This window comes from Trachemys scripta, chromosome 17 (genome assembly GCF_013100865.1).
Source record: "Trachemys scripta elegans isolate TJP31775 chromosome 17, CAS_Tse_1.0, whole genome shotgun sequence".
NCBI classification, from domain to species: domain Eukaryota; kingdom Metazoa; phylum Chordata; order Testudines; family Emydidae; genus Trachemys; species Trachemys scripta.
The window spans coordinates 7,866,167-7,888,938 of record NC_048314.1 but is presented as its reverse complement, the minus strand read 5'-3'; the positions used below and the strand labels follow the sequence as shown (position 1 = coordinate 7,888,938).

The following is a 22,772-nucleotide window of genomic DNA, read 5'->3' as shown; positions in this document are numbered from 1 at the left end:
TCAAATGTGAAATTGCAGAACTACTAACTGCGGTCTGTAACCTATCATTTAAATCAGTTTCTATACCAAATGACTGGAGGATAGCCAATATAACACCGATTTTTAAAAAGGGGTCCAGAGGAGATCCTGGCAACCACAGGCCTGTAAGCCTGATTTCAGTACCAGGCAAACTGGTTGAAACTATAGTAAAGAACAAAATTTTCAGACACAACATAATTTCAACAACATAATTTGTTGGGGAAGGGTCAACATGGTTTTTGTAAAGGGAAATCATGCCTCACCAATCTACTAGAATTCTTTGAAGGGGTCAACAAGCATGTGTACAAGGGGGATCCAGTGGATATAGTGTACTTAGATTTTCAGAAAGCCTTTGACAAGGTCCCTCACCAAAGGCTCTTAAACAAAGTAAGCAGTCATGGGATAAGAGGGAAGGTCCTCTCATGGATTGGTAACTGGTTAAAAGATAGGAAACAAAGGGTAGGAATAAATTATCAGTTTTCAGAATGGAGAGAGGTAAATAGTGGTGTCTCCCAGGGGTCTGTACTGGGCCCAGTCCTATTCAACATATTCATAAATGATCTGAAAAAAGCGGTAAACAGTGAGGTGGCAAAATTTGCAGATGATACAAAACTACTCAAGATAGGTAAGTCCAAAGCAGAGTGCAAAGAGTTACAAAAGGATCTCTCAAAACTGGGTGACTGGGCAACAAAATGGCCGATGAAATTCAATGTTGATAAATGCAAAGTAATGCATGTTGGAAAACATAATCCCAACTGTACATATAAAATGATGGGGTCTAAATTAGTTGTTACCACTCAAGAAAGAGATCTTGGAGTCATCATGGATGGTTCTCTGAAAACATTGGCTCAATGTGCAGCAGCAGTCAAAAAAACAACAAGAATGTTAGGAACCATTAGGAAAGGGACAGATAATAAGATAGAAAATATCATATTGCCTCTCTATAAATCCATGGTACGCTCACATCTTGAATACTGCATGCAGATGTGGTCGCCCCATCTCAAAAAAAGATATATTAGAATTGGAAAAGATTCAGAAAATGGCAACAAAAATGATTAGGGGTATGGAACGGTTTCCGTACAAGGAGAGATTAATAAGACTGGGACTTTTCAGCTTGGAAAAAAGATGACTAAGGGGGGATATGATTGAAGTCTATAAAATCATGACTCGTGTGGAGAACGTAAATAAGGAAGTGTTATTTACTCCTTCTTTAAGAAGAACAAGAACTAGGGGTCACCAAATGAAATTAATAGGCAGCAGGTTTAAAACAAAAGGAAGTATTTTTTCACACGATGCAGAGTCAACCTGTGGAACTCCTTGCCAGAGGATGTTATGAAGGCCAAGACTATAACAGGGTTCAAAAAAAGAACTAGATAAATTGATGGAGGATAGGTCCACCAATGGCTATTAGCCAGGATGGGCAGGGATGGTGTCCCTAGCCTCTTTGTTTGCCAAAAACTGGGAATGAGCGACAGGGGATGGATCACTTGATGATTCTGTTCTGTTCATGTCCTCTGGGGCACCTGGCATAATGGGCTAGATGGACCTTTGGTCTGACCCAGTATGGCCATTCTTATGTTCTTAGTTATCTTTTTTCCACGCTACATAATCCTAGTCTTTTTAATCTCTCCTCATATGGAAGCTGCCCCATTCCCTTAATCATTTTTGTTGCTCTTCTCTGTACCTTTTCCATTTCTAACATATCTTTTTTGAGATGAGGTGATGAAAACTGCACACAGTCTTCAAGGTGCAGTCATACCAAGGATTTATATAGTGGCATTATGATATTTGCTATTTTATTATCTATCCCTTTCCAAGTGGTTCCTAACATTTTGTTAGCTTTTTTGACTGCTACTTCACATTGAGTGCATGTTTTCAGAGATATGGCCACAATGACTCTAAGATCTAATTCTTAAGTGGCAACAGCTAATTTAGACCCCATCATTTTGTATGAATAGTTGAGATTACGTTTTCCAATATGCACTATTTTGCATTTATGAACATTGACTTTCATGTGCCATTTTGTTGCTCAGTCACCCAGTTGCATGCCGGAGGGAATGGCTGTTTCTCCAGTGGACCATTGATTCCGGGGGGCATATGGATATCTGCTGCTATTCACTGAGGACCTGGGTCCAAAGAATTCACAGAACACAGATGCTACTAAACAAAAGTGAAACTAAACAAATACTCCAATTAATTTCTTAAAGCTCCTACAGTTCCTGTTTCAAAGCAGTGGAGACAATAGGAAATATCAAGCAGAGAAAGTTAATCAGAGCATTTCAATAACACGAAAGTTAAAAGAACAGGGGTGGGGGAAAATCAATGCAGACCCAAAGGCTCTCACCATCTATTCATTAAGTAAAATATATTTGTAATGTAATTAAATGCTTCCCAGAGGGACAGCTATACTTGAATTAGAAGGTGCCTGGTTGAGTTTCAAGGTGCTGCAGACCCTCCCAGGCTTGACTTCACTCCTCGGACTCCTGCCCATTGCAGTTCACAAGACTCCTTTCAAGTTCAATTACAAGTGCCCTCCAGGAAACAATATAATTAGAGGCGGTTACATTTCTCGTGTTCTACATCAGGCCTTCCAAGTCTCACTCCTTTACAGAGAGGCTCACTCGTGGATTAATCTTAAGGATGGTTTTTAAAACCTCTCACTATTGTGGCGAAGGATTTTGCTGTGTGTTTCACTGAGATATTTCAAATCTCCTGGTTTTGTGGAATCTCATTCAGTGTCACTGACACTCTTCGATATAACCCTGTTACGTCCAGGGTTCATTCACCATTAGACGTAGGGATAATTAGAGTGTCTATGGTTCAGTGCAGAGACAGGCCTAAATAAAAACACCAGATCTGATCACCCCTAACATTTGGAAAAGTTTCTATCTGCATTTCTGAAGCTTTGATCTGTCTTAAAGGAAGAGCAGGGTTCGTTAATCATTTTGGAGCTCTTTGGTCTGAAAATGACGGGCTGGAAATACTGCACACAGCATGGTGGCACTCCTGCTACTGGTCTCAGCCAAAGACAGGAGGTGCAAAAGCAAATTAAAATTATGAACAAGGAGTTAACCAGGCTTATTTGAACTTTAGAAAATGTTGGATCTGAGCTCAGCTGGAATTTCATCTCAAGATTCAGGTTCATCTAACCACTGTACCCTTCCTTAATTGAAACATCGTCTTCTCCAGCCTATGAAATGAGGCTAGAATTACAAGCTATGACACTTGCTCTTAGAATTCCTACGGCTGAGGTTCATTCTCCATGTCCAAGGCTCCTTTTCTCTGATTGTCACCAATCATAGAATCAATCATAGAATCATAGAATATCAGGGTTGGAAGGGACCTCAGGAGGTCATCTAGTCCAATCCCCTGCTCAAAGCAGGACCAATCCCCATCTACCAGTCTACACAGCTTATAATATTCTAACTAGAGAGAGGCTAGAGACGCAAAGCTCATGCATGGATCGGAACAGCCACCAAGTCTGTGGGTGTTCAGATCTAGAGTTTTGGCTTGGGACCCACCTCTAATTTCTACAGTCCCATGCCAAGAATGTGTCAGGCTGCTGTTTCTAAGAGCATGTGGCCCATTTCCACCGGTGTTTCCTTAGCACCACCCAGGGATGTATTTGTGGGCATGGGAAACTATAGAAAGATCTCTGGCCTGCAAATGGTAGAATGAAGGTGTCATAGGAAATGATCGTGCAAACCACAGAAAACTATATAGGACAGAAAGAAGAAACAGCATCTCTGGTTGGAAAGTTACTGAATATTTAGAGTCAAGGAACAGATGTGACTGAGAAAAGAATTTCTCTGCTGTTCCTATTGAAAATCAATCAATCACAGGGGTCAACAGTGATTCCCAGTTGGGTAGCATCCTGAATACACAGATTAGAGCACCCGGTCAAGATTTTCAAAAGCATCTTGTGGTTTTGGGTGTTTCCATTTCTGGGTGCTCGATTTCAGACTCCGCAAAGGAGCCTGGTTTTCAGAGAGCAGGAGTTGGGGAATTTCTGAAAATCAGGCCGCTTGAACGTGTCTCAAGTTGGGAACCCAGAACTAAGTGATCTAAAATCATTAATCAATTGGCCTCTGTCATTTCTGGTAGACTCCTCCTCTCGACAGTTACTGCTGTCGTGGCAAAGTGCGCATTTCAGTGGGGTGGGAGTGTGCCCCATATTGCCCCCATTGAGATAAGTTGGCCCCCATATTGCCTCCTTAACTTCTCACCTTTATCCTAGATTTTTTTTCTCCCCACTAGGAAATGCATCTTTAATTCCCGTTAACATGAACATTCCTTCAATGCGAGCTTGGATATCAAAATGAAATGGATTTCAGCTCACATTCCTATTTAAACATTCCCTCAGAAATGTTACTGCATTTCTACAGTTCCAGAAAGCAAACTTGGAAATCTTCTGGTTAGAATGAAAGACTTAAAAACATTTTTCTAGCCATTTACTTCCAATTGGAGAAGAAATCCTAAACCTGACATTTCTAATTGCTTTGCTACCAGGGCTGGCTCCAGGATTTTGGCCGCCCCAAGCAGCCAAAACAAAAACAAAAAACAAACAAAACAAAACAAAACAAAAAAAGCCGCGATCGTGATCTGCAGCGGCAATTCAGCGGGAGGTCCTTCACTCCCAGGTGGAGTGAGGGACCATCCGCCAAATTGCCGCCGAATACCTGGACCTGCCGCCCCCCTCCGGAGCGGCCGCCCCAAGCACCTGCTTGAGAAGCTGGTGCCTGGAGCCGGCCCTGTTTGCTACTCTAATCTATTATTTCTGCTGTTTAATTCAGAAAAAGAATGGGCAGGACTGATTGCCTGTGTCGTCTGTTTCTATTTTCCCTCTAAATCCTGAGAGAGCAGAAGAGTTGAAAGGACTTTTTTCTCCTTTTCACCCAACCCTCATTATAGCTTTCAGTTACCTGGTATTATTAAATATTTTAGTAAATATTAGCAGGAGCTCTTTGAAGACACAGTAACCCGTAGCTTCACCCTTTTAGCCCGTGGGAAAGGAAAGACTTCAAAAGTTAATCTTTTTTTTTATTATTTTAAGATAGGAAGACTTAGTTCCTAAGTTATTCTGTTTTACACATCTTATTTCATTTATTTTTTTCTGGTTTGGAAAAATGTGCCCATGACCCACGAATCGATAATCCATATATTGGCACAAGGGCTCGATCATTCAAGATGCTGAGCATTCTGGCCCAATCCGGCAAAGCACTTAAGCACATGCTTAACTTTAAGCAGCCCCATTAAACTCAGTGGGTGAAGTCCAGGCCCCATTGAAGTCGAACGGAATTTTGTCATTGACTTTAACGGGCCCAGGATTTCACCCAATGGGACTACTCATGCTTAAAATCAAGCAACTGCTTAACTGATCTGTTAGTCCGGGCCAGTGTACTTATTACCTTGCCGGACTGAGCCCCAGAAGCATGAAGCAGATCAAACTGTACCGAGAGTCCACCTCCAGCTTCTCTGATCTCCACACTAATACAAGAAACTGCAGCACACTAAGGGCCAGGTTTCCAAAGGTGCAGCCTGCACAACCGGGGGGCCAAATTTTCAAAAGTGCTCCGCATTCAGCAGTTCCCATTTTGATGCATATAGCGAGATTAGCACCCAACATGCTGGGCTTGTCTAAATGAACAGTTAGTGCACAGCAAGCCGGGATACAGATTTACAGCACGTCCGCATACTGCACACTAACTGTCCGCGTGAATCCTGCAGCGCACTAAGGAACTTTTAGTGTTCACCAATAGGTTCTACATGGATAGTAAGCGTGTGCTTGCTGTGCGATGTTTGTCTGCACGTGCACGCTGAGCTCTTCTGAAAATGTCACCCTAAGAGCTGAAGATCTGGGGCCTGATCCCAATGTGAGTTTTGCAGGGGACGTCAGTTGGAGCAGGATTGGGGACAAGGGCTCCAAAGACATAGGGAAAGCTTGGAAAGTGCATCATGCAATTTGACCAGTCTGACATACGGCGTCATTTTCACAATGTCCCTCTGCAGAGAGGGACTCTAGGATGGGGACAGAACAGTACGTGGGCGAACTCAATTACAGGATATGGAAATGCTGTTTAACTCTCTAAATTGTTGGAGTCTAAGACCCCATTACTACCATCACATTCATGTTATCCATGAGCTCTGCTGTCACAGAACTAAACTTCAAGGATCTGACTACAATTTCCCTCACAAACATTTTACACCGGTATATCTTCACTGACCGTATCTTTAAACCATTATGAGGCCAGAATCAGGGCCTTACAACTGACCTTCTGCTCAGCAGTTGCTTTGACTCTGTGCTAGGTTTTAAAACACATCATCTTCTATTCAATGTCTAGCCATCTGACTTGAATTCTTTGTCCCACCATCCCCACGAACATGATACAGTTCTGCGGTGATCTGGAAGCCTACTTTCGTCGTCTCCGACTCAAGGAATATTTTCAACGCACCACTGAACAGTGCACTGACCCACAGGAACCCTCCTACCAACACTACAAGAAGAAGAACTCTGTGTGGACTCCTCCTGACGGTCGAAATGACAGACTGGACCTCTACATAGAGTGTTTCCGCAGACGTGTACAGGCTGAAATTGTGAACAAACAACATCACTTGTCCCATAACCTCAGCCGTACAGAACGCAATGCCATCCACAGCCTCAGAAACAACTCTGACATTATTATCAAAGGGGCTGACAAAGGAGGTGCTGTAGTCATAATGAACAGGTCAGATTATGAACAGGAGGCTGCCAGGCAACTCTCCAAGACCACATTCTACAGGCCACTATCCTCTGATCCCACTGAGGAATACCAAAAGAAACTACACCATCTGCTCAAGAAATTCCCAGCTACAGTACGGGAACAAATCTACATGGACACACCCCCAGAACCCCGACCAGGGGTATTCTATCTGCTACCCAAGATCCATAAACCCGGAAACCCTGGACGCCCCATCATCTAAGGCATTGGCACTCTGACAGCAGGATTATCTGGCTATTTGGACTCTCTCCTCAGACCCTAGGCTACCAGCACTCCCAGCTATCTTCGAGACACCACCGACTTCCTGAGGAAACTACAATGCATTGATGTTCTTCCTGAAAACACCATCCTGGCCACCATGGATGTAGAAGCACTTTATACCAATATTCCACATGAGGATGGACTACAAGCTGTCAGGAACAGTATCCCTGATGAGGCCACAGCAAGCCTGGTGGCTGAGCTTTGTGACTTTGTCCTCACCCACAACCACTTCAGATTTGGGGACAACTTATACCTTCAAGTCAGTGGCACTGCTATGGGTACCTGCATGGCCCCACAGTATGCCAACATTTTTATGGCTGACTTAGAACAATGCTTCCTCAGCTCTCGTCCCCTAGTGCCCCTCCTCTACTTGCGCTACATTGATGACATCTTCATCATATGGACCCACGGAAAGGAGGCCCTTGAAGAATTCCACCTGGACTTCAACAATTTCCACCCCACCATCAACCTCAGCCTGGACCAGTCCACACAAGAGATCCACTTCCTGGACACTACAGTACAAATAAGTGATGGTCACAAACACCACCCTATACCGGAAACCTACTGACCGCTATACGTACCTACATGCCTCCAGCTTCCATCCTGGACACATCACACGATCCATTGTCTACAGCCAAGACCTAAGATACAACCGAATTTGCTCCAACCCCTCAGACAGAGACAAACACCTACAAGATCTTTTTCAAGCATTCGTAAAACTACAATACCCACCTGGGGAAGTGAGGAAACAGATTGACAGAGCAAGACGGGTACCCAGAAATCACCTACTACAGGACAGGCCCAACAAGGACAATAACAGAACACCACTGGCCATCACATACAGCCCCCAGCTAAAACCTCTCCAGTGCATTATCCACGATCTACAACCTATCCTGGAAAATGATCCCTCACTCTCACAGACCTTGGGAGGCAGGCCAGTCCTCGCTTACAGACAACCCCCCAACCTGAAGCAAATACTCACCAGCAACTACACACCACACCACAGAAACACCAACCCAGGAACCTATCCCTGTAGCAAACCTCGTTGCCTACTCTGTCCCCATATCTACTCTGGCAACAGCATCAGAGGACCCAACCACATCAGCCACAACATCAAGGGCTCATTCACCTGCACATCCACTAATGTCATATATGCCATCATGTGCCAGCAATGCCCCTCTGCCATGTACATTGGCCAAACCGGACAGTCCCTCCGCAAAAGAATAAATGGACACAAATCGGACATCGGGAATGGTAACATACATAAGCCAGTAAGTGAACACTTCAATCTCCCTGGTCATTCTATTACAGATTTAAAAGTTACTATCCTTGAACAAAAAAACTTCAGAAACAGACTTCAAAGAGAAACATCAGAACTAAAATTCATTTGCAAATTCAACACCATTAATCTGGGCTTGAATAGGGACTGGGAGTGGCTGGCTCACTACAGAAGCAGCTTTTCCTCTCCTGGAATTGACACCTCCTCATCTATTATTGGGAGTGGACTACATCCACCCTGATTGAATTGGCCCTGTCAACACTGGTTCTCCACTTGCGAAGTAACTCCCTGCTCTCCATGTGTCAGTATATAATGCCTGCATCTGTAACTTTCACTCTATGCATCTGAAGAAGTGAGGTTTTTACCCACGAAAGCTTATGCCCAAATAAATCTGTTAGTCTTTAAGGTGCCACCAGACTCCTTGTTGTTTTTGTAGATACAGACTAACACGGCTACCCCCTGATACAGACAATGCAACTCTGTTATTCCACCCCATAATAAACTCAACCCTCCCCAACCTCTCAGGGAGAAATTGATGGTGCCCGGAATTCATTGTCATTGTATGTTAAATTCTCAGTTTATCCAAACTGCAATTTCTCGGGAGGTTTTGGGTCAAATCTTGCAACCTTTAGATGAGCAGGGCCGCTCTTACTTTTGTAAAAAAAAAAAAAAAAGGAGGGGGGGAGGGCAGTGAAAGCAAGAAGGCGATCAGCTGAGGAAGAGTTTAACTGTATAAATGATCTAATTGCAGAAAGCAGGATTCATTGGCTATTCATTACAAAATAAAACAACATTACACACTTTCAAAAAGCAATAACACTCCAAGGGCCTTTATACAGTGTCTGGATGCCCATACTAATGGGTGACCAAAGGCATCGGCCTGAAACACATCTAACATGCGGAGGCATATGATATCATCACCGATCTGTCCTGTGTTATTGCTTATATGTGTACTGGACATATTTTCACAGTGTGATTCGCTGGAGGGTACTATTACATTTCTCCTCATTGGCCACACCTGGCTTATTAAGGCAAGTGCTCTCATGGAAAGCCACTTTCTGTACAAGTGCATGTTCAGAGAGGGTTTGCTATTCATTGGCACAATTGGACTGAATTAGTGTAAAATGTTTTGGTGCAGGGAATAATGTTTCTATTAAGTGGAACTGTCCATTGCACAAGTTGATATCAAGTGGGCTTCAGGGTCTATATTATCTTCATATGTTTTACTATAAAAAATGGCCTAGTGTATTGAACTTAGGGAAAATGTGAGAACAAGCTATACATCTCCTGGGTGGGGGTTGAATTGTGAGGTTCTCTGGACAGCTGCAGATGAAGACAGCTCGAGAAACTTATAAAGCTGCTGGGAGGGACCCCAGTAAATGTTTTTTTCCCCAATCCACAAGCCCCCCAAAAAATCCTCCTGCGATGTTCACTAAGTTTGTGGCTGACCAGTACAAGTCAAAGATGTGTCTTGGGCTGTTTTTTTATAGCACATTGTCCATTTTCTCTGGTGTTTCTTGGAGCCACTTAGTAATTTATTTGTGAAACTCCTGCATGGGGCATAAGAAGTTACAAAAAGCCCTCAAGGCTGCGTGGGGCTAGTGCTCAGAGCACTCAGGAACGGGAGGACCGGATGGAACATGGCTCTGATCCCGGACACTTACACAAAGCAGTGGTGAGCCCCTCCGGCTGGTCATAATGCACCATGGCGACGCACAGAGTGTTCAGGGTGACGACACACAGGACGATCCAGTAGAAGCTTTGTGCTTTCACCATGCGCCGGATGAAGAACCGGAACATCTTCTCCTTCCTCCGGAAATACGAGGAGCTCTCATTCTTTCCGCTCTTTAGACTGGCCCGGGCAAACGGAGACCCTGGGCATTGGAGGACACAAGGGATTATCATCAGACTAAAATCAGGAAGATAATGGGGGAGGGGGAAACTTGAAATCACAACCACAAAGGGCCCAGATCCTCAAAAGTATGTAGATGCCTAACAGAAATGACTGAGAGTTAGGTGCCCAAATATCTTTGAGGATCCGAACCCAAGAACCTCCCCCCTCTCTGGAAATGCAGCTATGCACAAACATGGCCATATTTACAATGAGCTGCAAGAGACACCGATTTGCCCAGACCATCCCAATGGATTAACACTTGGATTTGAAAAGAGCCTAATGGTGTCAGATGCTCAGCTCCCATTGCCTTTCCAAGTGAATTAGGCACCCGGCCCCTCAGGGTCGGCTTTAGGAAATGCGGGGCCTGATTCGAATACCCGGTGGCGGTCTGGGTCTTCAGCGTCACTTCGGGGGCGGGTCCTTCACTCGCTCCGGGTTTTCTGCGGCACTGAAGGACCCGCCCCCGAAAGGCCGCGGAAGACCCGGAGCGAGTGAAGGACCCGCCGCCGCCGTGCCACTGAAGACCCGGACCGCCGCCAGGTGAGTAAAAAAATTTAAAAAGTGCCTAAGTTAGGTGCTCTTCTTTAGGGCACGGGGCCCCTTAGGCGTGGGGCCCGATTCGGGGAAATTGGGGGAATTGGCCTAAAGCCGGCCCTGCAGCCCCTGTAAATAACGTCAAAAATCCTAGCTCATCTCTTAAATCCTGAGCTCTGACTGGCCAGGTTAAAGCTATGGGCAGCACGGCACTTACTCGGTTATCTGTGACACGAGTCGAACCCCCTCACCCCCGCCAGCTAGCCCGAGTGTCGCGGAGCTGGCTGCAGGCACCCTGTGGCTCCACAATGCGAGTCACAGCATGGTGTGCATCTCCCTGTGCAATCCAGCGCTGGCGGTCTGGAATGCTGGGACCGAGAAGGTACATGATCGCTTCCCTGCCCCCCATCACTGCACTGGCCTGGGCGCAGGCAAGTAATGCTGAGCTCTCTTTATCTCTCCTTCAGAAAGGAGAAAGATACAACCTCAGCTAGTGCCTTCTGCTCCCAGCAGCCCAGGCGCTGGCTAGCTGGATGGGGCAGAGCCTCAGACCCACCCCTGAGCCTGGCAGCCGGAATCCCCTTGAAGCTGGGAAGTGCTAGCCAATGTCTCCTCCCAATATCCTGCGTGGCACAGATCCTGCCCCAGGGCTTGTGCTGCGGGAAAAGGCTCCCTACATCCCTCTCTCACCTCCTCCGCCCGCACAGCACAGGGCAGGATCTGACCTCAGTGCTCTAGGGCATTTGGTCTGCCTCTCATGGCTGCATTTCACATCTTGTCTGAAACCCTGATTAAGATTAAGAGGGATAGCTCAGTGGTTTGAGCATTGGCCTGCTAAACCCAGGGTTGTGAGTTCAATCCTTGAGGGGGCCACTTGGGGATCTGGGGGAAAATGAGTACTTGGTCCTGCTAGTGAAGGCAGGGGGCTGGACTCGATGACCTTTCAAGGTCCCTTCCAGTTCTAGGAGATGGGATATCTCCATTAATCAAAAGAGTCAGATGTTTAAAAGATAGATACTTGAAAGAAGAACGGTGTTCTAGATTAAAGTGTCCACCCTACAGGGATGGGCACTCTAGAAATGTCTGGTGTGCTATTCGTTTTATAACAGTTCCTTCCGTGCTGAAGAATTTCTCATGGTTTCTATTGCCCTTCAAGGCAACAGAATTAACCCGAGGCCAAGAAGAAAGCTGTGTCCGAGTTCTGATGTTATTCTGTAAATACAGACCTCTCAGAAACCTCTGGCAAACCTCTGCTGGCAAGGCTGCCCAGGAGATCTGCACATGGCTATTCCCACTACGCTTACATCCCGACCGCTCTTCATATGGACACCGCTCTGAGATAACTAAATTCTGCATTCAGTTCAACTGGTCTGAAGCTGGAGTAACTTCTCTGAAGTGAACCCAGCCCAGCGTAAATCAGAGTGGTATTTGGACCAATAAGAGAATACAGATTTGCCACATGCCTCTGAGCAGAATTTTGCCCTTTCCTTGGAAAACCACACCCGACATTAGGCAGTCAGAGTGCTGAAATGGCTGGATATTCCAGTGCTAATGTCTCCATTCCAGCACCTAATGTTCCTATCATAAGGCAGCCAGGATCTACCATTATGGTTTTATCAGCACAGAAAGAACCCAAAGAGAAGGGAGAAAATGAAAGTGTGGATTAAACTATTCTTTCCGAAAGCGCACCGTGACTGATGTTTATTGTTATACCGCTTTCTAATGTGGCTATAAGGTACCTGGAGGCACTTTTAATTGAATTACAAAGCCACTTGTGCAGGTAACAGCTGGCAAGAGGCTCATCAGTGCAACTATTGCACTGGTCAGCACATTTACATCACCCTTTGTAATTAGATTGTTAGTTCTTCTAGGGCCTTTAAGTCACATCAGAGAGAGATGTTACTGTAGCATAAGGAAAATATTAGAAAAAACCCACATTAAATCCGCACTTTGTCCATAAACCCCAGTATGTTTCGATTATGTATGATATGCAGAGTTTCATGCATTTCAGGAGGATAAAATATCTCTTCCACAGCCTGCAGCACTTTTAGTTTTCGCTGCTGTATTTGTTTCTTCTTCTCCACCGCGTGCCCTGCTTTACTAAACACACACTCCCCAACAGGGGGAACCAGTCATACAGAAAAGGGGGCAGTGCAGGTATTTTCCTGACCATACACTCAATAGATGGGTCTCTGTTCAGCATCAGATTATCCATGAGTGCAAGTGCTGCTGCTTCCATCAGATCTGCTGTGTGAGGCGCTAGATGCAGAGAACTGCTCATGTGGCACAAGTTCCTGGAGCCCAAGAGGACTTAGAAATGGATTAAAAGCTCCCTATAGATCACCGTGGCAATAAGCGAATGCTGTAGCAGTGTGGACCTCCTGACACCCACACAGCAACTCCACCTCACCCCCGGCCCCCCCCACACACAATGATGCTCTGATTTCTCCAGCAGCAAAACTTTCTTACTAGTTTCAGCAGGTTGAACGGTTCAACTGCTTTGTGGCTAATCTGGGTGGATTCCTGGGGCTGTGATGGTGGGTTACAGAGTCACACCAATGCGCTGTACAGCACTCACCTGGAATGATCCGCTGCTCAGTTAAGAAAACCCAAACCTTTGAATCCTGTCTACACAGCAAGTAACCGCACAGCGAGCCATGGTGTGATTCTACAGGACACCAGCTTGTTGTGCAGTAGCATCCCATGTGGACAACGCAACAGCAGAGTGAAAGCAGGGCCGGCTCTAGGATTTTTGCCGCCCCAAGCAAAAAAAAAATTTGGCCTCCCCCCCTTTTTTTCGTGCCCCGCCCCAAATCCCCGGCCCCCCCTTCTCCCCCAGGGGGGCCGCATTTCCCCCCCCCCTCTTCCCCCGTGGTCCCCCCCCCCCCCCCGCCCTAGCTCACTTCCGCTCCGTCTGCTCCCCCGGGCACACCGCCGCTCAGCTTCTCCCCCCTCCCTCTCAGGTGAGGGGGGGAGAAGCGGAGCAGCGACGCGTTCAGGGGAGCAGGTGGAGCGGAGGTGAGCTGGATGGGGGGACGCAGGAAGTAACGGGGGTGTAGAGGAACTGCTCCCTGCTCCAGCTCACCTCCGCTCCACCACCGCCGCCTCCCCTGAGCGCCCCGCCACTCGGCTTCTCCTCCCTCACAGCCTTGCTGTGTGAAACAGCTGTTTTGCGCCCGGCAAGCCTGGCAGGGAGGGCGGAGAAGCGGAGCGGTGGTGGCGCGCTCAGGGGAGCAGGTGGAGGCGGAGCAGAGGCGAGCTGGGGCAGCGGGGGCACTTTTTCTCCATGCCATGGAGTCAGTGCCTATGATGGCCGGCGCCAGAATGCCGCCCCTAGAAATGTGCCGCCCCAAGCACCTGCTTGTTTTGTTGGTGCCTAGAGCCCGCCCTGAGTGAAAGTCCCAGAGTGCAGCTTGGCTCATTGTACTTTCAATTAGTTGTATGCCAAGCCGCACTTCAGGATTTTCACTGCGCTATAGCAGCGACCACATGGGACGTTACTGTGGGGCAAGCTAGGGTGCTCTAGATTCACACCCTGGTTTGCCACGCAGTCACTTGCCGTGTTGACAAGCCCTCAGCCCGTTAAGTGCCAAATTTTCAAAGAGTGGAAGTGAGCGTGCACGGTGCATTCGCATTTGTACGTGCACATGGACAGGTACCACTTATGCTTCCATTTTCAATGGGCATCATGAAAAGCTCATGATCTGCTGCTCCTCAGTGTCTGTGGGAGCTTGGTAATGCATTAGAAGCTGGCTGAGAGCAGCTGTTGCTTTAGCAGCAAACTAAAATCAAGACACACTCAGCAAAGTTTCTTCCCAGGGGATTCATTCAGGACAGTTAGAGGGGAGAGGGCAAAATGATTTACCAGAAAATAATACCTCACCAGAAAATAATCAGGACATGTTCGCAGCTTGGGGCTATAGTCCAGCCTGGCCACCACTGGAGGTGGAAATTTACCATCTCAAAGGTCTTCCCCTCTGCTGGTGCTCAAGCAGCAGAGAGCTGCCTAAGCTTGCAGACCCTGTCTCATCAGTCCACCCAGTCCACCTGTGTGAGGTCTAAGCAGAGAATTCATTCCCGCTTTCTGGAAAGCAAGTAGGGTTTCTGGACCCTATCACATTCCTGCTTTACGTATTGGAAGATGCTGTGGTCACGGAAAGGATCTGGGGCAGGTATATAATGGTGCACGCTGCACCTGATTTATGCATGTGAGCATGGGGTGACCATCTGTGCGCAGCCCTTCATCTCCACATCTGGCTTAACAATGTGGAGATCTGCAACAAGAGACATTGCTAGGGCAAAGGTTATAGAACTAGCAGAGACGTCCAGTCCAGGGTTTCCCTGGGCCCATCCAGAATATAAGCCATTCTCTAAAGAAGTCAGCCATGTGTCCAACAGGGAACACTGTTCACTTATGGGCTTGGATTGTTGTCCATTCCCTCGCCTCCCCACAACAGATGAGGCTAGAGAGCACTTTAAGGCCCAGCCTGACGCAGCGGGTGGTGTATGGATGGAGGAGCATTCCCCAAGAAGGAGTCCCAGAGTCATTGTGCCTGATGCAGGAACGACTCCTCCAAGGGCTCTGTAAGGGCAAGGACTGGGATTGTATCTGGCTCTCAAGCAGGAGCGCAGAAGGGTGGAGGAGAGCTCCTGGCTCCTCTCCCACTCCCTTGCACACTGGTTAAGGACCAGATGCTGAAATGTCCCTGGGTTCCAGCAATTAAGTGCAGTCTGTTGAAACGAAGGAAAGGCTCAGAGGAGTGTGACACGAAAGCGCTTTGCCCGAGTTCTTAACACCGCCAGAGAATGCTGGGCCAGTACTCACCAACGGAGCAAATGTCTGTGAAATGGTCCTCCCCCTCTTCAGCATGAATCAGGTCGTTTTTGCTCTTCTTTATTGTAGCTCTTTTCAACACTGCATGCAAATTAAAAAAAAAGCACCATAAACATTGTGTAGTCGATCCTCTCTCCACCTCTCACTCGCCGGGGCCTGTATTTCCTTCCCAATGCCAACTAAAAGCTGCCATACATGGATAAGCCGTAGCAAATGGATCAACCTCCAGCTTGGTACGGTGGCCTCTGCTTGCTTTGATGTCAGGGTCATTATTTATTTAACCTTCTAAATCTTGAAAGTTTGCCAGGCAGGACTTCTGTCCACCCACGTCTCAATGCGACTGAAATGGCAAGAAAAGACAGCGGGAAAGAAAAATATCCGGTAGCTTCTTAGAGCTCGGAGGCAGGGCACTGCCACCGTTGTTCATTTCAGCACAGCTTCCGGAGTGATATTTATGTTAAACAAAAGCATATGCAGAGGAGAGATTTGCCTTGGTTAATTGAACCATGATGAGATATGGGATAGTAGTGCTATTATCTGTTAACATATTCATATTGACACCCTGCTTTTCTACCGCATGCACCATTAAAATGTCAGCATTCACTCTATTCCAGTAGAGAGAGTTTGCCACCATATGTTGCCCTAAGCACAGGAAATACCATGGATAAGCAGATAATACCCCATGGTGAATGTCTTTTTAATGACACCCACTCTACAATACCTTCCATCTGGGGACGTCAAAACTCTTTGAAAACATAAGCCTGACCCGGCAACCCCTTTTGTGAGGTAGGTAAATATCACTATCCCTGTTTTACAGATGGAGAAACCGAGGCACGGAAAGATTAACTGATTTGCCCAACGCCATTGAACATGTCAGTGGCAAAGCGGAATTGCTGCCTCGCAAACCCTGCTCTGAGCCTTAGACCACCTGCCTTGGAACCTTGCGAACTATCAGAAAATATTTTGATACCGTCTTGATAAGAGTTTAAAAACAATATAATGATTAAGCACCATTTGCTACCAGCAGTAAGACACTCCATGGTGTGGTGATACAAACTGTCCACTGGAGACATACAGGAAATCTGCTATGTCAGAACTGTCTTGAGGATAATTGGGGTTTACGGTAATGTGAACAGGGGATCCTTATCCTACACCAGCTGCATTGCTATGATTGAATAATGGGTGCAGCACCTCCTCAGCATCAAAATCCTTCTTATAAATGATGGCATAATTCACTTTAGAGATGGGCTAACAGCAACCCCCCAGATTCACAAGTATCCGAACTCTGGAGGGTGAAGGGTTCTAATCGGAACTGGGATCTGGATCCAATTTTTGCATATACCGACTTAATACAGGTGAAGCAATAGGCCCCAGCTTTGGGGCATTACATATCTGGGTCTGAATTCTGTGGCCCAACTCCGTCTCTCTTTTAGTTACACAACTCCCCTCTTGTAAAGCTATTCCTCCAAACCAGGCGCTCATTGCAACCAACAGCACCGGCTACAACCAAGCACTGTGCAAAACTTCCCTCCCACCCCAAAGCTCTGCCGAAGCACCTCAAACCTGACCTGCCAAACCCCTGCTTTTCCACTCCTGGGCCTCTCCTGCGTGCAGATCACCAACCACTCCAAAGCATGCCAGATTTTGTGATCCTTTTGCATGGTGGACCAGTGACCATGGAGGATTCAGATAAACCTTGTTCCTAGTGACCTGTGGTACTCAGGATCTGAGGTCACAAGCAAAAAGTCTCACCCCACTGTGCCACCTAACCCCCTGTTGATTTGCAATCCACTCACTGTTGTAGCTGCTGCCGCCAGTCTCCGCCGGTGCTGTGCCTTGCTGAATAGGCCCTTCGGAGGCAGCCCTCCCTGACAGTGAATGGGAGGAGAAACAAAAAAAGAGAAGGGGAGGGACGGGGAGGGAAGGGGAAAGGAGGAGACACAGGAGGACGAAAGATGGTCAGAAAAGGGAGAGGGAAGAGTCTTTAACTGAACGTTCACTGTCTGTAACATCCTAAGAGTTTGATGTCAGAGGCAGGGGGAAAACACTCTCCATAGTCTCACGGCACCTGTGTCGGAAATCTTAATCCCTCGAGTTCTCCTGCTAACATGAGGCCCCTAGGAGTCGTGAGATTAGATAGGATCACCACACCCTGCTATGTCTTACTGCTTAAAAGTGACAGGGGTCTTAGTCTCTTTGTCAAATCCTTTCAAAAACCTTCATTTCGAGTCCTGCCTTTATTTATTTTTGCTGGCATCCACACTGAAGCTTTCCCCTCAAGGCTACAAGTAGACACATCCCTCCACACTACCCAGAGGCTGGTAGGGGGCCCTGTGCACACCAGACCCCCACAATTACACTGGGAGTCTGGCAGATCCCAGGGGTGGTGCCCCATCCCAGAACGACGTGTCTCATAGCTGCTGATTGTCCACCTGAAACTTTGAAGAAGTCCTACACAGGAAGAGGGAATTTTAGCTGGGTTTGCTCCAAGGCTGGGATCAGAATTTTCAGCTGCATGCAAAGATATGGAGCTTGTACCCGCTAGGTCACAGTGAAAACCACATCCGCATACGGCGTATAAACCTCTCCTCTAGTGCAAGAGGAAAAGTACAAGGCAAAACGACCTACCGTCCAGGGGGGACTTCTCTTCGGCATTCTTGTCTTCTTCTGCCAGCATCACCTCCTCTGCAAAAGGGAAACAGCAGCGCTCAACCCTGGATTGGTTGCATTTTCATCATAAAGCTTCCTGACTGGGAGGCAGTGGGCGTGGACGTTTGCCACAGCATTAGCTCACCATACCGCCCAACTAGACTGAGTCTTTAGACTCAGCATTGAGTAAGGGGCAGCACCGAGAGTCATAATTACTCCCTTACGCCCTTCTTGCTTCAGGAAGGAAAGCAAGTTATGAAAACCCTAGAAGGGTTGCAGCTTGCTTCACCCCTCTCAGCGAGCCACCTCCTCAGACAAGTAAGAAGGCAGAGCTTTGGCTTTTCCAACACCCCTCTGCCCAGTCCCCACCTACTTGCTTGCAGTGGTGAGTATCTGGAGAGCAATTGCTGCCACCCACTCCAACCTGGACCCAAGATCTGCATAGGCATAAGCACATACTGTAGTACCATCGCTCTCAGTCAAATCCGAGCCATCGTACCAGCAGTGAAAGAGGCCATATGCCATTACCATGTCTCTGAGACACTCACTCATCAATGCCAGGACTTAAGGCACTTGTGCATTGATCTGCAACTTGTCTGTGTGAAAACATGGCTCCACTGAAGTCAATGGCAAAACTCCAATGGATTTCAGTGGGGTCAGGATTTCACCCACTGTGTCGACACAGTTAAAACTACATAAGACACATGAAAAAACTTGTTTTGTTTTCCATATTTATATGAATTGTCTCCAAAATTGGCAGAGTTGATGATGCTCTCCAGTAATGTCTGAACCTAGTATTGACTGAAGCCAAAGCATGGAACGAGTGGTGCTTTAACTTACTAGAGTAGGGCAAATTCCATCCATGTGAAACTACACTATAAGGTATTCTACAGCAACAAGCCAAAAGACCAGGGTTTGTATAAATAGTTCTACAGTGTTTTGGCTTATTACTGCACAATAATGAATTGTCAAAGGGTTTTTTAAAGAAGGGACTGGTGAACCTCACAAGACTTTGACATTCTAAATTGTAATTTTCTTTACATTCTTAAGCATAACTGTGCACTTGGATTTAGTAAAGTATCTGATAGAGTATCTCACAAAATCCTACTTGAAAAGACAATTTAAATCATCTTAGATTTGGCTAAAGAAACAGACCACACAGCAAAGAACCTATTAGTTGGGGGAGCTATCTAGAGAGATACTAGAGCAGGGGTCGGCAACCTTTCAGAAGTGGTGTGCCGAGTCTTCATTTATTCACTCTGATTTAAGGTTTTGCATGCCAGTCATACATTTTAACGGTTTTAGAAGGTCTCTTTCTAAAAGTCTATAATATATAACTAAACTATTGTTGTATGTAAAGTAAATAAGGTTTTAAAAAAGTTTAAGAAGCTTCATTTAAAATTAAATTAAAACGCAGAGCCCCCCGGACCAGAGCAGTGTGAGTGCCACTGAAAATCAGCTCGCGTGCCACCTTCGGCACACGTGCCATAGGTTGCCTACCCCGTACTAGAGAGATGGATGTTAACAACAGTCTTAAAATAGCTTTATTAATTATATGGAAGAGGTAGTGAATGCTGCTACACTAATGAAAAGACACAAAATTGAAAGGAGAAATAATACAAAGGGACAGAGAGATTAGAAATATGGGCAGAAAAGAGCAAAATGAGATTCAACTGGGGAAAATGCAGATTAATGCATCTGAGTGAAAAATAATTAGAGACATTCAGTCAGCGGGAGGGAGATCTCCAGGAAGCAGAGGTGCTGACAGAGACTGGCAGGTGATCGCAAACAACAAATGATAGATCAGTCTGCAGTTTTACAAGGTATCCAATGAGTCCAATATAATTTTGGGTGCATATGTAGAGGCATCACATGACAGAACAGGAAAGTAGAAAGTGCCTTTCTAGATGGCTCAGGTGTGACTCCACCTGCAACATCACTGGACACCTCAGTATCCAAAAGATACGCACAAGTTGGACAGTTGAGAGAGGAGCTGCAGAAATGTTTAGGAGTGGGGTGGGGAGGGAGAAGATGACAAGAGTTAAATATGGCTAAGTGACAACGCAAGGGGAATATGGTATTTCTGAAATAGGAGGAAGAGGAATAATTTAACGTTGTAGAAAGGGGTATTACATGGGAGGTACTGGGACAAATTAAGTAAAGGAGTTGTCCGTGACTGTGAGGTCCCGTAGGCTGTGGAACAGTCTCCCAAGGGAAGTAATGGAACCCTTGTCACTTTGTCCAGTTTACTTCTGAACGAGCCACGGAGTAGTAGATGTACAATATAGAACGATCTTCTTTTGGCTGGACGATGGACTGCATACCGTAATAATACAGGGCGTTATCTGTAGCTTCTCTGAGCCTTATTTCACACAGCTAGATACATTAAGTTACAGTGAGAACTGAAATCCAACAGCTTGGCTTGGATTTGAGTGTAAACTTCATGTTTGCAACTTAAACAAAGAATGTGAAAAAAGAGCAGGAGTACTTGTAGCACCTTAGAGCCTAAAAAATTTATTTGAGCATAAGCTTTCGTGGGCTACAGCCCGCTTCTTCGGATGCATAGAATGGAACATATAGTAAGGAGAGATATATACATACAGAACATGGAAAGGTGGAAGTAGCCATATCAACTCTAAGCGGCTAATTAATTAAGAGGAGCAATTATCAGCAGGAGAAAAAAAACTTTTGTAGTGATAATCAAGATGTCCCATTCCAGACACTTGACAAGAAGGTACGAGGATACTTAACATGGGGAAATAGATTCAATGACTCATTACACAGATTGAATCTATTTCTCTGCACTTAACTATCCATAGTGATAGCTGCCTTCAAGATTAGACCTATTGCTACTAATTAAGTGCTGGGAATACGCTTGGTGTTGCATATGGCACAAAATAAAGCCAGCCCTTTCCCTAAAGAGCTTGCAAGCTAGCAAGCCAGACACCACAACCGAGAGACCACTGCTCTACAGTCTCTGTCATGTAGAGAAAGGACACTGCGTGCCAAGGAAAAGGCTGGATTATTGGAATTAAAGCTGCAATGGAAATACAACAAGGCAGAAGAATCAAATTAAGTTATCGGGGCTAGTAAATATGAAAGACAAAAATGCATCTATAAGGAGAACCCCACTAAACTTTCATCTGGGCTCATCACATGTCCCATGAATGAGCACTCTGACCCTCCCGCTGAATCTCTGGCATGGCTTCGCCTCTCTTTAATTAATCCAGTTTCTAGGCTCAGCTGTGTGAGGGGATTGCTGTCTCTGTGCATCTTCCACAAAGGCTACGTCCTGATGCTCCTGAAAGCTCACAATGCTGGAGCATGAGACTCACGTGACAACGAGCTGGAAGAAAGAGGTTAAATGAATCGTCCCAAAGATCGCTTATTCCAGGGGAAAAGAAATGCACAGGAACTGGCGGTGAAGGGCTGTGGCTAGGAGATGGATTTGAAAGGAATTAAAATGCAAGAAGTGGCTTGATTCGCTCTGAATTTTAAGACTTTCAGTCTCCAAAGCGAAAACATTTTCAAATGATGCATGTCCTTGTAAGATAAGAGAAATGGCTTCAAAAGACTATTTGGGGACTTATGAATGCTTTTCTCTTTGCAGAGGGAAGTTCTAGCTCTCAGCCCCTTAGAAATGCAGCATGACAGCCTAAGAATTGCTACAGCTCTGAGGAGTTTAATGAAGAAAGCAGCAGTGGCAAGATCATTTTCACGGATTACATCGGTGTCTCCTCAATGCTCTTCTCCTTTATTCCCCTAAAGGGCACAGTTTCAAATAAACTCCTTGTCACCTTCCTTTTGAGCCAAAGAAAAAACACCCTTCCCCAGCAGAGAGTGAGTGAGGCTGCAGGTTCCCAGCACAGCAACAACTTTCCCTGGCTTCCAGCTAGATATCACTTGGCATTGAATTCACCGAGGAAGTGGTGGTTGGTAAGAGAACTGTGTTTGTGGGTCTAGGGCTGTGAAACAATGCAATCCATAGACATTGTGCACCTTGGCTGGCTACATTTCAACGGTGGGTAGAGATTACCCTTGGACAGAGTTTATTTAAAAAATCCCATGGACTTCATTCTTTAGTCTGTGCGGTCTTTAAGTCAGATTAAAGATGTCTCTTTCTAGCAGATATGCTGAACCAGAAGTTCCGGGCTTGAGGCAGGAGTTACAGGGTGAAGTTCTGTGGTCTGTGTTTTGCAGGAGGTCAGACTAGTTGATCACAATGTTCCCTTCTGACCTTAAAAAAAATCTACAAATCTATGAAAATTCTCCTTGCATCCCAGTTTTACACCAGTGTATCTTTGCTAACCCGAACAGAGTCACACCACATTTACACCAACGTGAAAGTAAAATCAGACCCTATATGTTGGCTTCCTTCTCTCATGTCCACCTCCAGGCCCTTCTTTCAGAATGCCCCATTATCTATGTAACACCCACCTGAAATCTGTCTGCCTAACCACCATCCTCCCCTTATCCACATCCCTCCTAAAAACTCAGCTTTGCTGGGTTGCCTATGCAAAGCGAGTTCATACATTAAAAATATAA

The 22,772-nt window shown here is 46.0% G+C and overlaps 1 protein-coding gene across 20 annotated transcripts in view; it reads right to left on the bottom strand.

The window, feature by feature from the left end:
- CACNA1B (calcium voltage-gated channel subunit alpha1 B) overlaps positions 1–22,772 on the bottom strand; it is a 504,183-nt gene that overhangs the window by 188,607 nt on the left and 292,804 nt on the right. For 15 of the 20 annotated variants that reach the window (XM_034793506.1, XM_034793514.1, XM_034793505.1 and 12 more), the window contains exons 9-12: positions 18,207–18,263; positions 17,375–17,446; positions 15,570–15,659; positions 9,981–10,190 (exon numbers count right to left, since the gene is read on the bottom strand). In XM_034793506.1, the coding sequence (XP_034649397.1) occupies positions 9,981–10,190; positions 15,570–15,659; positions 17,375–17,446; positions 18,207–18,263 (429 nt within the window). The remainder of the gene's footprint in view (positions 1–9,980; positions 10,191–15,569; positions 15,660–17,374; positions 17,447–18,206; positions 18,264–22,772) is intronic. The other 5 variants (XM_034793517.1, XM_034793525.1, XM_034793524.1 and 2 more) reach the window with 1 other exon arrangement.